The 16,364-nt window shown below is 37.7% G+C and overlaps 1 protein-coding gene across 1 annotated transcript; it reads left to right on the top strand.

Annotated features, from left to right (window-relative positions):
- The first annotated feature begins 660 nt into the window (after window positions 1–660).
- Window positions 661–16,067, top strand: Ptchd3 (patched domain containing 3). Its single transcript, XM_078024687.1, has 5 exons — window positions 661–1,282; window positions 1,325–2,171; window positions 4,222–4,343; window positions 11,735–11,880; window positions 14,362–16,067. The coding sequence occupies exons 1-5, from the start codon at window positions 858–860 to the stop codon at window positions 15,852–15,854; spliced, it is 3,033 nt and encodes a 1,010-aa protein (XP_077880813.1). The 5' UTR covers window positions 661–857; the 3' UTR covers window positions 15,855–16,067.
- Window positions 16,068–16,364: the final 297 nt, after the last annotated feature.

Below are 16,364 nucleotides of genomic sequence, written 5' to 3' on the forward strand. Positions count from 1 at the left end.
ATGGGTTAAGTAAAATACATTCATTCTATGAGCACTATTTATAAATGACTAAATCTATGGGTCCATCAAAAGGATTCTGGGTTTCATCCATAATTTGGAAATCAGATGAAGAGCAGTTGAAGAGAACAGATGACTCTAGATGTAGTTGACGGGTACCTCAAGATCCTCTGACGTACTGGCTGAAGAATGTAATAGGCCAAACAGCTTTTGTAATACTATTAATGAAAAAAGGTATATTTTTAAATGTCTTTGATATGCATGGAGATTCATAGAAAAGCATCATTATAAAGATCCACATTTGGCCCTTCCTTTGAAAAGAGAAATGGGATAGAAAGATTTAGACCTTTGCACTTCCATTGCATGTTTTCACCTCCAATTTTTACAAGGGCAAGGCATTATGAAGACAGAGAATAGCAATAGGAACTAAGTCAAGCGTATGAGGTTCACAAAACTCTTACCTGAAAATTGCTACTAGATAAACTCCAGGAAAGGACAGGGTGCTAGCTGAGACACACAATGTTTCTTTTCCATTTGTGTGCCTGTAAATGGTCATTGAGGACTAGTCAAATTCTCGCCCCTCCCACCCCCTAAATTATGAGTCCTTTAGGCCAGGCACGCATTTGTTCCCATTTGCAAAGCGTTTCTTGGGTTTAGCGAGGATTGACAAACCTCCAACAAATCTCGAGCCAGTTAAGGGCGGGGTCAAACACGTGCTCTGCAAGGATGTCTCTAGCTTCCGGGCGCGAGAACCCCAAGCTCAAAGACTTCCTAGAATTTCTCCAGGAAACCGTCGGGTGGTGGGGAGTGACTCTTTAACCCGCAGTCCCGCAAGAGCACATCTCCTGGGCCTCCCGGAAATGAGTCTTAGTTCCTCTAAGGTCGCGCCACGGGCGGAAATTGAGACTCAGGCGGGGCCAGAGCCAGAGGAGCCGGTGAGCCCAGCGCCCCCGCCGGAGCCTAGGCAGGAGGAGCAGTCGGAGGGCAAGTTCGCCGAGACGTCGGAGATCGGGATTGGACCCGACTCCCCGGAGTTGCCCAGGCCCAAGCGGCGACTGCTCGACGCCTCGAAGCTGCGGGCCCATGAGGGACGGGAATCAAAACCGAGCTGGGCTTCAGGGCAGAGCGCAGAGCGGCTACCGCCATTGAGGCAGGAATCCAAGCAGCTCCAGCCGTCGCAGCCGCCGCCGCCGCCGCCGCCCCAGCAGCCGTCGCAACCGGAGCCGTCGCAGCCAGAGCCTTCGAAGCCTGAGCCGCCGCCACCACCGCCGCCGCCGCCGCCGCCGCCGCCGCCTCCTCCGCCACCACCACCGCCACCGCAGCAGCCCCAGCAGCCCCAGCAGCCGCCCCAGGAGTCATTGAGGACCCCTCAGCGAGAGCCATCGAGGATAACTCAAGAGACTGAGACAGTCCACAGAACTCGTTGCTACACCAACTGCCTGGAGAAGCCACTCTCCCGCGCCTTCGAACGGCTGGGAAGGTGTGTGGGTTCACACCCCTGGATCTTCCTGCTGGTCCCCATCCTACTGACGGCTGCGCTTGGCATCGGCTTTATTTACCTGCCCAAGGAAGAAGAAGAAAACCTCGAGGAGCAGTACACTCCGATTGGGAGCCCTGCCAAGGCTGAGCGGCGATTTGTGCAGGCACATTTCACCACCAATGACTCATATCGCTTCTCTTCTACCAGGAGCAGCAGCGAGAACAATTTTGCTTCCATTCTGGTGGTCTCCAACAGCGAAACACTGCTGGAATCCGAAATCTTTGAGGAAGTTAGTCAATTAGACCAAGCAGTGCAGACTCTGAGTGTGAGAAAGGAAAATGGAGCCCCTATCCACTACAAAGAGGTGTGTGCCAAGTACAGGACCTTCTGTGTGCCCTCCAACCCACTCCTGTACGTCTGGCAGAGGAACAAAACCCTCGACCTGAAAACATTCACCTTCCCCATGCATAACTATAAGAACCACTTCATCTACCTGGCTGGCTTCTTTGGTGGAAATACCTTGGGCGATGCTGTAGGACAGAACCACTTACTTCTGGAAACCAAAGCCATGAGGCTCTTGTACTATCTGAAGACTGAAGTCAAGGAGGACAGCGAGCAGAGCAAGGAGTGGCTGGTTCATTTTTTGGACGAATTTTACAGCCTTAAGGAGAAGCTGGCCTTTAAAAATATCCAGGTACAGGGAAGCTGAGAGAAGGTGGGAAGTATGAGAAAGGCTTGTTGGAAGGACAGTAACAATAGCATTTCCTATTTGAGGGGGACCTTGACTCAAAGCTGGGTGTGCTGTGTAGCATTTGGCCCTTATATTGAAGGATAACCATAAATTATAAATAATTGTTAATATTCTGGTCCATAACACAAATCCTATGTTTAGGATTCACATTTCATTTTGGGTTTGTTTTTTCTAATCAAATTACCTGGAAAAAATCTTATCTTCAGACAGTCTTTTCCGATTTCTCAGAGCCCTTTAAAACTTGTTTGGAGCTCACTGGGATTAAAATGAGACTTTGAGGGAAGTTCCTTGGTACTAAGAAGATAACTAGCTCACCATTTTTCAAGTTACTTACAGATAAAGCACCTAGTTTAGTGTAAGTTACTTGTTAGGTATATGGTAATTTTGGCTCTGGCAATTTGGTGAAAGTGGGACACACACTGAAAAGAGCCTCTGAAGAGCAGGTCTTCTTGAAATGATGCTTTTGCAAGTAAAATAAGAAAAGATACCATTCTAGTAAAAATTTAGAAAACATAACACACGTTTCAGTTTTTTTTTTTTTTAACCTGTCCGAGATTTTATTAGCAGGACTCTGGCAGCCAGTCGCAGAAGAAAAGGGGGTTGAGAGAGAGGAAGTGGGGGGAGGAGAGGAGAGGGGAAGAGAGAGGAGAGGGGGAGAGTGAGAGACAGAGTATGGGCTCAACGCAGGATGAGGAGGAGCAAGGCAAGTGGGCTGTTACTTCTTCATTGGCTGAGAGTTCTCGCCACTTCAGGGATTGGAGGTGCGCCATTCAAAGTTTGTGCCATTCACAGGGATTGGAGGTGATGGTTTGCGCCATTCAGTGCGTCACGGACCTGAGCTCCCAGAAGAGAAGTGCGTCACGGACCTGAGCTCCCAGAAGAGAAGTGCTCCGGGCGCCATCTTTACCAACATTTCTCCCTTTTTTGTTTTGGTTTGGGGGTGTCGTAATGGATCTGGCTACTTCCTGCTGAGAAGGGGTGTAGTTTAGAGAGAGGGAGGGAGGACAGTTGGTTGGAGAAGGAGGGCCAGGAGGTACCATATCCATGCACTGAAGGCCTGGATTTCCTCCAGGGAGAAGACCATGAATGTGCCCTGCAACTATGAAAAGAAACAGCATTAATTTCTGGCATGTCGTCCAGTCTGTAGGGCTGGTAGAAAAAGGCCTATGCCCAGGAGAAGGCAAGTTAGAACATATAAAGCTGAAAACCAGGGCTTATTTCTTTGGCATGGTAGGGTAGAGATGGCCCTTTGGTGGAGTTGTCATTTGGTATCTTCATCTTTCAGCACTTGGTGGAGGTTTCTTGGGATGAGTGGACATGAGTGTTGTCCAGCTCGTTAGCAAGTAGCTGGTAATCCCAATCTGCAGGCTGGTGGTGGATGTCAGGCAGGCGATCAGAGGAGTGGACTTCGACAGGAACTGTTGGGCCCGGAGTTTGGGAATGGGGTTCCACCTTGAGTGATAGGGATCCCCATCCTGGGTTTTGGCACCAATGTAGGAACGGCAGAAAAGCTCCATAAACTCAACAAGCCGAAACAACTGTTTACCTGTCTGAGATTTTATTAGCGGGACTATGGCAGCCAGTCTGAGAAGAGAAGGGGGTGTGTGTGTATATATAGAGAGAGAGGGGGGAGGGGAGGGAGAGAGAGGGAGAGAGAGAGAGAACAGAGGGGGAGAAGGGGAGAGGGTAAGAGAGAGGAGAGGGGGAGAGTGAGAGACCACGTCTCAGTTTTTAAGGAAGACAAGATTTCACAACTTGATATAACATTCAGTTTGGGCATTCAATTTTTAAAAGAGTTTGGAAAGCACAACAGATTTTGTGGGAAGAAGTAAATCTATATTATCTTCTCTATTCTAAAATTATAACCCATGTATTTTGATCTTTCACTAAATTTTGATTCTATCAATCCGCTAAAGTATTTCAATAGTGTTTGTAACTCATACACAAATATTGAAATTCAAAGATATTTACCTGAGTATATTTTTTTTGGCAGGTGGTCCACTTTACATCACTTTCCAGACAGCTGGAATTTGAGGCAACTTCTATGACAGTGGTCCCTTTGTTTCACTTGGCCTACCTTCTAATCATAATATTTGCAATTATATCATGCTACAGGTAAGATACTTTTATTAGTTTTTTTATCTCTTACTTTGTAAAAAGATTGTGATAAAACATATATATATCATATAACATAAGATATCCTATCTTAACCATTTTTAGTAGTACAATTAATGATATTAATTATATCCACACTGTTGTGCAACCATCTATTTCCAAATTTCTCCATCACTTCAAACAGAAACTCTGCTCATTATGCAATAATGCATCATAGCTCCCTCCTCCCAGTCCCAGTGAATTTTTATTCTAAATTCTATCTCTATGAATTTGCCTATTCTAGAGACTTGTTTTTTTCTTACTGGCTTATTTCACTTATCATAATGTTTTCAAGATCCACTCATCTTATACCAGGTATCAGAACATTCCTTTATATTGTCTGAATAATATTGAGTCCTCTAACTTTGTTCCTTTTCAAGATTGTTTTGGTCATCTAGGGCTCCTTGCAATTCCATATGAATTTGAGAAATGTTTTCTCCATTTCTTAGGAGAAAAGGAATTTTGATAGGAATTATATTGGTAAATTGTTTAGGGTAGAATTGACATTTTAGCAATAAATGTCATGAATTATCCATCCTATCCATGAGCTAAGGGTTTTTCCACTTTTTGTGTCTAGTTTCTTTCACTAATGTTTGGTATTTTCAATGTACAAGTCTTTCACTTGCTTGGTTAAATTTATTCCTGGCATTGAATTTGTTTATAGCTATTTAAATGTAATTATTTTCTTAATTTCTTTTTTGGATTTTTCATTGCACATGTTGATCTTATATCTTGCAGTTTTGCTGAATTTGTTTATTAACCCTGGTAGTTGTCTTGTAGATTCTTTGGAATGTTTGTATATGGGATCGTATACTCTGTGAAAAGGGATATTTATATTTCTTTCTTATTTGAATATCTTTTATTTTCTATTTCTTATATAATTGCTCTGGCTGGAACTTCCAGAACAGTGTTAAATATCAGTGGTGAAAGTAAGCATCCTGACCTTATCCCTAATCTTAAATGAAAATCTTCCCATCTTTCAGTCTTGAATATGACGTTAGTTGTGAAATTTTCATAAATGTCCTCCTCATTTGGAGAAATCTCCCTTCTATTCTTAGTCATTAAGTATTTTTTAACATCACAGTGTGGGATTTTGTTAATGCATTTTTAGCATCTATTGAGAAAATTATGTGTTTTCCTTCGTTCTATTAATCTGATGGATTATGTTGACTGGTTTTCTCCTATTGAATTACCCTTGCATTCTGGTGTAAATCCCATTTGACAGTGATATAGAACTATTTTATTATGTTTTTAAATTGTGTTGCTAGAATTTGTTGAAGACTTTCACATCTATATAAATAAGAGATAGTGGTCTAATTTTCTTGTTAGGTCTTTGGTTCTGATATCAGTGTAAGAAGTGTTCCCTCTGCTTCAATTTTCTGAGAGTGTTTGAGAAGGATCATTGTTAATTCTCTTTGGTTGTTTGGTAGACTCCATTAGTGAAACCATTTGGTCCCAAACTTCACTTTTTGGGTGTTTTATGATTATTGATTCAATTTTAATTGTTATGTATATTGCGATTTTCTATTTCATTTTGAGTCAGTTTAGGTAGTTTGTGTGTTGGTAGGAATTTGTGCATTTGTTTAGGTTACCCAACTTGTTTGCATTCAGTTGTTCATAATATTCTCTTATGAATTTTTATACTTCTTTTATAATGTCCCTACTTTCATACTGATTTAGCTACTTGTGTCTTCTTATATTTTCTTCGTTGTCCAAAGTAATGTTTAGTCAAGTTTATTGATCTTTTCAAAGAACCAACTTTTTATTTTATTGATTCTATTGTTTTTGTCTTCTATTTTATTTATCTCTTCTAAATGTTTCCACTTTTCTTGGTATGGTCTTCCCAGAATTGTTATGATGAAAGATCCCCTTAGTGATAGTATGAAAAGTTGAGGCCTTTTCGAGATGACTAGACAGAGATTAGTGCCTTTATGAAAGAGTTCTGGGGGAGCTTATTAGCTTCTTCAATGATGTGAGGACATAGTGAGATGATGCTTGTTTTAGTCAGCTTTTTGCTGCAATGACTAAAATACCTGACAAGAACAATTTTAGAAGAGGAAAATTTATTTGGGGGCTCATGGTTTCAGAAGTGTCAGTGTCAGTCCATAGTCAGTTCCATTCCTTAGGGCTCAGGTGAGGTGGAATATCATGGTGGAAGAGTGTGGTATAGGGAACTTGCTCAAGACATTGCACCAGGAACCAGAGACAGAGAGAGAGTCTACTCACCAGATACAAAATATATATCACAAAGGCATGCACTCAATGACTCACCTCTTCCAGCCATACCCTGCCTACCTTCAGTTACCACTCAGTTAATCTCAGGGGATTAATTCACTGATTGGGTTAAGGCTGTCATGACCCAGTCATTTTACCTCTAAGCCTTCTTGCATTGTCTCACACTTGAGCTTTTGGGAGGATACCTAATATCCAAATTGTAACACTAGCATATAATCTATCTTAGGAATTGTTCTATGTGCTTGTGAGAGGAATGTATATTCTCCTATCGTTAGGTTGAATTTTCTACATCTCTGCAGATTCTAATTGGTTTGTAATGCTCTTCATTTTTTCTATGTCCTTATTGGTTTTCTGTCTAGATGTTTTATTCATTATTAAAATTGGTGTATTGAATTTTCTAACTATTAATGTAGAACTCTTTCTGTACTTCACTTTCAATGTATTTATGTCTCTGATCTAAAGTGAGTCTGTTATAGACAGCATATAGTTGGAACATGTTTTATCCATTCTGTGAATAGATATCTTTTGATTAGAGAGTTGAATCCATTTCATTTAAGGAAATTGCTATAAAGACTTGCTTTTGCCATTCATTTTCCTGTTTGTGTTCTGTATGTCTTACAGCTTTCCCCCGACCCCCATTATGCTTTTTTTCCCTAAGTTTAATTTATATTCTCTTAGGGAACTCCTTTGATTCCTTTCTCATTTCCTTTTATGATGTTTCTAAGAGATTTTTTTTGTAGTTGCTATGGGGATTAGATATAGCATCCTAAATTTAAAACAATCTATGATCACATCACTTAATGATGTGGATACAATCTGAGAAATGTGTTGTTAGGCAATTTGAATGTCGTGCAAACATTACAGAGTAACCTTATACAAACTTATATAGTATAGCCTATTGTTCCTTGGCTGTAAACCTAAATAGCATATTATATTACTACAATAGGCAGTTGTTACACAATGATTAGTATTTGTGCATTCAAATGTATCTTAGCATAGAAAAGGTACAGTTGAAATATGATATACAAGATAAAAATATTATACCTGTATAGGGCACTTTCCATGAATATAGCTTTCAAGTTTGGAAGTTGCTGTGGGGGAGTCAATGTGTTAATGGGGAGTAAATGTGAAGTCCTGGAACATTACAACATTACTATTTATGCTTAAAACTCAGTACACTTGGGATATAGTAAATTCACAAAAACAAAACCAAAGAAAACAATTCAGTACTGGGTTAATTTTAGCTTACTGTATCATTTTGCTTTATAACTTTTTATTATTTTAAAACTTTTTGACTTTTGTGATAACACTTAACCAAAAACAAATGGATTGTACAGGTGTACAAAAAGATTTTCTTCCTTTATATGCTTATTCTAAAATCTATTCTATTAAATTTTATTTTGTACTTTTAAACTAGTTATTAAACACAAACACACACACACACACACACACACACACACACACACACACACACACACACTAATCCGGAATGTCTGGAGCGGCAGTTACACCCAGGGAGCTCTCACCTCCAGTGATAATAGTGCCTTCTTCTGGAACATCTGAAGAGCTTGTCAAAGGCTCTTCTTGAAGAGGTATCTTTTTTCAGAAATATGTCCACAGTGGTTTGCTTTTTTTTACCCCCCATCATTAATTTCTTATAAGCAATTAATGTACCATGAACATTCCTCTCTAGTAACAAAACCTTTGTTATTGTGATCCAAATTTTCTAACTTTTTAAGGAGCTTGTTGAGGTCTGCAAAGCTTCTACTACACTCTTTGTTAGGAATTTTTTGGAGGTTTTTTTCCTTCTTGTTTTTTTCCTTGTGTCTTCTTCAGCTCTATATCCACTAGGTGACAGGAATTTTTTAGCTGCTTTCATCTTATGGAACCACCATTATGTATGTAGATCCTCATTGACTAAATTATTGTTAGCCAAAATATCTCATGACTGAATATTGAACTGATAACCAATTTAACCTCACAGACACAAAAACTCTACTCTTATACATCTCTGTCCTCTCTCCTTTTGTTGTTCCCAAATATATCTTTATACAATGTATGTCCTGTAACATAAGCTAATGATTATTTTTATTTATTTGTCTAATAGACTCTATAGGAAATGTGGAGTTGAACCCCAAATAAAGTAGTACTTGTTTTTTTATATTTATCAATGAATTTATCTCTACTGGGGATTTTTATTTCTTCCTTGAACTTAAGAATTACTGTTTATTGTGAATTTCTAAATTTCCCAAGATTGTTTTTGAGTCTTCTAAATTCCCAGAGAAATGCATCTGTTGCTTCAGACAGTCTTTTGTGTGTTTGGACTCTGATATTTGGATCAGGAATCTGAGGGGTGTGGATTCAGCTTGCATAGTATTCTAGCTCTTTCAACCTGAGTTATAATTTAGGAAGAATATAGAGGAATGCCTTGTATCCAGGTAGCCCCAGACAAGTGAGAACAGATGCATCATTTTATGAATAGGTCAGCTCAGCTCCCTCCAGATCCATGGAAATCGTTCCACACTGGAAACATGGGATGTCACCACTTTAATACTGCTACTTGAGACTGCTACTATGTGAATGAATACCATGTCCACTTTTATATCCCTGTTACTTTAAGACTTTACCATTTAAAAGATTGCCACCACACCAGGGAGACAGTAAGTATGGGCATGTGAAATTACTACAAAACCTGTTTTGAAGTGCCCTTTTCTTTGGATTCTGTATTTTGATCTGTTTTGACTTCCAGAATTCAAAAAATTGGTTCTAACAGCTTCTGCTTATTTTTTGATGTTTCTGTGAGGAGATGAGTGCTTCCTTCTCTATCCTCTTGCTGATGTCTAATGCTAAACTCTTAGTTTTTAAGCCTGATAACTTTTGAAATTTTGTCCTTCAGCAATAGTGGAATAGAAAAAAATTGTAGCCAGTTTTTGTTGATATAGTGTATCTTTCCTACCTTATATATTACATCAGTTATAACTAATAATTTGAAAGGCAGATAACTGTGTGGTACCAAGAAGCAAGTTCTGTTTCCACTGTAAGTTTGAAATAATAATTTTTACTACATAAAAACAATGCTCTTCTTCAATTGACTTGAATAGTTCCATTGTTCTTATGTGAGCACTTTGTTAAACACTTTAAAAGTTGGACTGGACATGATTTGACTTCTTGTGATTAGAAAGCTAAAATTTGAGAAATAGCAGCAAACATTAGAATTTTTAGAAGGAACCTCACAGAATGATCCCAGTTATTCTCATATCCCCCAAAGAAAGTTAATACAGATCTTCTCACAATTAAATTTGACCTTACCTTACTGAATCAAAATATCTCAGAATTTAATCTGACAATTTATATTTTAAAATTTTCCTGTTTCTCATGTGTAGGTAGGTCTAGGAACAAATCATATTATTTAACTGTATAGATTTATCTAGACATGTACTTATCTTTACAAATGATTGTGGAAAGCAATTCAGATATAAATGCAGAGGTTTATATCTCTCTTTGAACACTTTCCATGCTTGTGGAAACAATATCTGGAACACACAGGACTCATGAAATATAAGCGTAAATCAACTTTATATTTGTCTCCCTGTCTCCCTTTAAGTTTTGTAGGTAAACCAAATTCTTCCTCTTCCCCATGAAAACTCAAGCTGGCTCTGTGACTTTTGTGGTAATTTTTAGGTAAGACAAAGCCCTCCAGTCAGAATTAAAATATCCACATCAATGTAATAAACACAAGTGATAATTTGAAGCTAAGGTTTTTCCATCTCTACTGACTGGATCTTACTACAAGGGATTGCCCTTAATGGGGAAAAGGGACTTGCCAGCCCTCCCCAACCACTTATCATTTTCTCTATCTTGCTGACCTGGGTTGTGAGTTGGAGCATGCTCGAAGAGTAGAGGAAATGGAATGAGAAAATTCTGAGGACATGAGAACTTCATGATAGTATAATATATGCTTTCTCTGAACTTGAATTTAAAAAATAATCCTTCTGTGAATGCTTCTGTAATTTCCTTGAACATGTCTTGTTTCTCTTCCTTCTGGATCACTGAGGGTCTCTTATCTGTGTTCTGAATGGAGCCTCCTAGATAGTCCATAGGTCATATTCCATTCTGCCTGTCTTGACACACATATCTGAAGATTATACCTTGCATGTGTGCATTTACCTGACGACAGACCCTTATTCAAACACATTTTAGGGTTCTGTATTTATTATCTTCCAACTTTTAAGTGTTTAACAAAGTGCTCACATAAGAACAGTGGTGGAGAACTTACCTAGCATGCAAAAGTCTTGGGTTCAATCCCCAGTACAATAAAATAGATGACTGATTGATTGATAGGTAGATAGATAGATAAAAGAAGTGGGGTCTAGTGGAAAGTATTAGGTGATAGTGGGTACCACCCTCAGAAGGGATTAATGTAGTTCTCATTGGACCTCAATTAGTTCCTGAGATCAAGTTATTATAAAAAGAGCAAGCATTAACTCCTGAATCTATGTGGTTTCCTGACTTGCCATGTATACATTCCCTCTCATATTTATTCCCACTATGACACCATCCACCATGTTATTACACACGGTGAGGGGAGCCTTGCAGTATGCCAACATGCTCTTAGATATCCAAACCTCTTTTCTTTACAAATTACCCAGACTGTGGTATTTTGTTATAGGACAAAAAAAAAAAAAGACTAAGATATCTTCCATCTTTCCATTAACAATTATAGTCCATTCACACCCTACTGAAGATCTGAGTGGAGTTAACCATCTGATTTAAATCTCTGAAATTCATTAATACACGTACTAACATTTCAGTGATTTAAATCTCTGAAATTCTGAAATGTTAGTACGTGTATTAATGTTTGGCTTGCTACCCAAAAATCACCCAGGAGAGTTTGGTGAAATTAGAGATTTTCAACATTTCTGTCCTCTACCCCTTTTTTCTGTCATTTGGTCTGGGATAGTACCTAGGAATTTAAAGGAATTCTGCAGACAACTGTGAAAATTATTCCCCCAGAGGTTTCTGACTTGTTATCCAATTCAAAAATGTTATCAATTGATGGAATTTCAGTATAGAAGCTACCACCGCAAATTCCATGATTTTTCCCTCCAAATTTACAGGTTTGACTGTGTACGAAACAAAATGTGGGTTGCAGTCTTTGGAGTGGTGTCTGCTGCCTTTGCAGTGGTGAGCGGCTTTGGCCTGATGTTGTACATTGGGGTGCCATTTGTGATCATAGTTGCAAATTCACCATTTCTTATTCTAGGTGAGTAAAATAAAAAATGTGAGGTTACACATTGTGTATATAGGGGGGTGGGATATATAAGGGAAGGAATTGTATTTAGGTTGCTGCACATATCCAAAATGAAGTGTCAGTAAACAGGAAAATCATATTGAATCATGTATCATTGGAATTGCAAAAATCTAGTACCCCAAATAGACAAATAGACAGGGGACATGAACAGCAACTTTTCTTCTCCCTCCCTTTCTCTCTTTCTCTCTCCCCCCTCTCCCCACTCTCCTCTCATACACACACACACACACACACACACACACACACACTCACAAACACATAACTGCAAATATAAGAAAAAAACCTTGACTTCTGGATGAATCATGGAAAACAAATTAGACTAAAAGTGATACAGCTTGTTTTCTTATTGGAATAACTAGCAAGATTGAAGATTTGGGGAAGGTTGTATGCAAATGAACACCCTCATATTCTTCTGTGGGAAAATGTAAACTGACACTTTTAGATATTTTTTGGTCAAAGTTTGCAACAAATCAAAAGATTTAAAAAGGGAGCATCTTTGACCTACCAATTTCACTTCTATGAATTTGTTCTAATGATTAGACAAGTATGTAAAAGTAGATGTATGTTCATTTTGCTATGATTTAGAATAAGAAAATATCAGAAACAACCCAATCCCATATCAATATGGGATTTGTCAAGTTGAACATACTATACTGAAATACTTGAATTATATTCAGTCTTTTTGAAAAGGTAGATTATGTAAGTTTAATGAAAATTTCTGGTTATAAAGCAGGATTGCTTGAAACGGAGAGATAGTTGTATGCATACTTACATAAGACAAATTCTAAATGGATGTTATCCCTGAAGTGTGGAATTACACAGTAGTTTTCCATTGTTTTTGTCATCTGCATGGTATCTTCAGAATTTATTTTACAGAAAGCATGAGAAATCAAAGGTATTTAAAATTTGGAAAGTAAGCAACTTGGACAAAATAATTTTTTGATTTTCTGGAGGAGAGGTGGTGAATGTGCTGTCCAAAGGGTGTCAGTTTATGGTGGCTCTTCAAGGAACACCTTTGTACACACTCAATTACTCCGTGTATTCTGGAGCCTTAAGTATCTATAGTTAAGATGCATTATCTGATTTAGTGTAAGCCATTTTTATACAGTCTCTGTATATATAGAATTGTGTATGTATACACACATATATTATTTCAGCAATTTAAACAAGAAATGTGTGAGGACAATTTCTGAACAAGGTTCTGTAAGTAATAAAATTAGTTTTTAAATACCTAACATATCAGTGAGTTCATTCTTGGTCCTTAGAGCTTGTAATTGTTCCCTTTTTTGTCTAACTGAACACAACTGGAATTCTCAAAGCTGGTGACAATAAGGGTGCCACAGTGCAGGTTATGACAGATTACATAGCTTTGTGCTCATTTGGATCATCCTACCTTGATAATACCAGGGAACATCTGGCAGGTTGCAATTCCCATTATTCTCCCAAATTTAACATGTAGTCCATAAAAAAAGAAATTGAAATTAAAATCTACACTTTAGTCCCAAGTACTGATGTTATATCAATACACATGGAAGCAAAGGCTCACAAGAGTGAAAGTAGTGTGAACTTTAGTAGAAAGTTTAGGTGCAATTTATCTGCATCATGCTCATGTTACCCTTTCTAGTCCCCTCCCCTTTTTTTGTAATCTTTTCCTAGTCTTTATTGATGACTTCAGAATCCTTGAACATTCTTCTGTTTCAGGCCAATAATGAATTGTCTTTGTAGAAAGGAACTAACTGCCTAGTAGGCATTGGTAAATAAAGGATTCTTAAGGTTTACTGTGGTACATATTTCTGATCTCAGGAGCATTGGCTTTAGGAGCAGTAAGATGATGTCTTATCCTTAGCAAGTGAAATTAATAGCATTTTAGATGTCCAAAATAGACTAGCAGGAAATTGCATTTGTCTAGGTTTCTGGGTCTATGTCTGTAGAGTATGAGATACCATTCAAATTTACCACATAAATAGCCTGATGTTAACTGTACAACACATATATCCAGCTTATATTTTAAGTAACAGAATGTTGGATGGCTGTATTTGTATGTTAGTGTAAAATGGTTTACAAAAGAAAATGATCTTCTTTGCAATCTAGTGAAATCAAAGGTACATTGCTGGTGCTACTTCAGCTAACACTCAATCAGCTAGGTTTCCTGATCTCATCACTCAATCACCTTAAGTGAAGGCTAGGATCAGTGGATACCATGATGTGTGCAAATAATAGGGGGCCTGTTCAAAACAAAGACTTAATACAGAGAATGGAGTGGTGAATTCTGTTGTGTGTTCAGAGGCAACTTGAGAAAGCATCATAGAAAAGTTGGTGTTTAAGCAGAGAATGGGCAAGATAAATAAGACCTTGAAAAAGAAAAAGGTTGATCTTTTAAATTTTTGATTTATTTAATATGAAGAAGATTCTGTTTCTTTTTTTTTCTAACAGGTGTTGGGGTTGATGATATGTTTATCATGATTTCTGCCTGGCAGAAGACCAGTCTTATGGATAGCATAAAAGAGCGGATGGCCACTGTCTATTCAAAGGTGGCAGTGTCTATTACAATCACCACCATCACCAATGTCCTGGCCTTCTATACAGGGATTATGAGTTCTTTCAGGTCCGTACAATACTTTTGCATCTATACAGGAACAACCCTGCTCTTTTGTTATTTTTATAACATCACCTGTTTTGGAGCATTTATGGCCCTGGATGGTAAAAGAGAAATACTCTGCCTACGCTGGTTGAAAAAGCCAGATCAGAAATATTCCTCATTAAAAAAGGCCTGCTGTCTCCCATTTTCTTCTGTCCCAGATGAACAAGGAACTGATATCCATCCAATGAATTTGTTCTTTAGAGACTATTTTGGTCCTGTACTCACAAGAACTATGTCCAAGTTTTTTGTGGTGGTGATATACATTTTGTACATCATAAGCAGCATATATGGATGTTTCCAAGTGCAGGAAGGTTTAGACCTCCGAAATCTAGCAAGTGATGATTCCTACATTACACCATATTTTAATGTAGAGGAAGATTATTTTTCAGAATACGGTCCCAGGGTTATGATTATTATTACTGAAAGTATTAACTACTGGGATGAAGATGTAAGGGAAAAATTGGAAAAATGTATAGAAAATTTTAAAGAAAATGACTATGTAGAAAGAAATCTTACAGAGTTTTGGTTACATACATATATGGATTATATGAAAAGAAATGGACAGGACCCTAATGATAAGGATACTTTTATGAATGGTATGTCTCATTTTTTACGTAAATTTCCAGTTTTTACATATGATATTAATATTACATCAAATGAAATCATTTCCTCCCGGGGTTTCATTCAGACTATGGGCGTTTCTTCCTCAACCAATAAGAAAATAATGTTACTCCAATTACGAGAAACAGCCGAAAAGTGTGAGATTCCTCTAATGGTGTATAACCAGGCATTCATATATTTTGATCAGTATGCTGCAATCATAGAAAACACTGTGCGGAATATCATGGTTGCGTCGACAGCTATGTTCATTGTTTCCTTATTGTTAATTCCTCATCCAATGTGTTCCTTGTGGGTAACTTTTGCTATTGCTTCTGTGATTGTGGGAGTAACAGGTTTCATGGCATTTTGGAATGTCAATCTTGATTCCATATCCATGATTAATCTTGTCATTTGTATAGGATTTTCTTTTGATTTTTCTGCACACATATCTTATGCATTTGTTTCCAGTACTAAGACTTCAGTAAACCAAAAATCAATTGAGGCATTGTATCTGCTAGGCTATCCAGTATTACAAAGTGCAATTTCAACAATAATAGGGGTGTGTGTTTTAGCTACAGCTAAAGCGTACATCTTCAGGACATTTTTCAAGATTATGTTTCTTGTTATGGTATTTGGGGCTGCTCATGGCCTAATTTTTATTCCAGTCTTCTTAACCTTTTTTTGAAGGTTTGTTTGAATATCCACTGACAAATCAAAGACCTTTATAGAATTGCCTCAATCCAATCTGATAAAAAAAATGCACTATTAAGAATAGTCAAATGAACTTTTAACAAAGGCATGTTTCCTTGAGTTGGAAATCCTACTTTAAATTGTTATTGAACATATCCTGAGAAAAATTAATTAGTCTTCCATTAAAATATATTTACTAAATTAGAAAGTGTTGTCATCTTTATTATAGTGTCTACAATCAAGTATAAGATTAGAAATTTATTCCTGGAATTCAAGTATTTCATATATTGTTCATACTATAAATGGAATCTTATTTTCATTGTACTTTTTACATGTATTACATTGTGAAAATGCAGCTTATTATTTATTCTCCAATTGGAGGCTTTTCTATGCATTTTAATGGTATATTTTGATGAACAGAAGTTTTTAAAGTTTATAAATCCAATTTATCATTCTTTTCATGGCTAGTGATTTCTGTGTCCTAAGAAATCTATGACGACTTCAA

Source organism: Ictidomys tridecemlineatus, chromosome 10, assembly GCF_052094955.1.
Source record: "Ictidomys tridecemlineatus isolate mIctTri1 chromosome 10, mIctTri1.hap1, whole genome shotgun sequence".
NCBI lineage: Eukaryota > Metazoa > Chordata > Mammalia > Rodentia > Sciuridae > Ictidomys > Ictidomys tridecemlineatus.

Excerpts from the sequence above, each read along its gene's own strand:
- Ptchd3 (XM_078024687.1), top strand. The coding sequence starts at position 858 with ATGAGTCTTAGTTCCTCTAAGGTCGCGCCACGGGCGGAAATTGAGACT. Across the intron at positions 4,344-11,734 it reads GCAATTATATCATGCTACAG|GTTTGACTGTGTACGAAACA; the intron begins GTAAGATACTTT and ends CCAAATTTACAG. Across the intron at positions 11,881-14,361 it reads TTCACCATTTCTTATTCTAG|GTGTTGGGGTTGATGATATG; the intron begins GTGAGTAAAATA and ends TTTTTCTAACAG.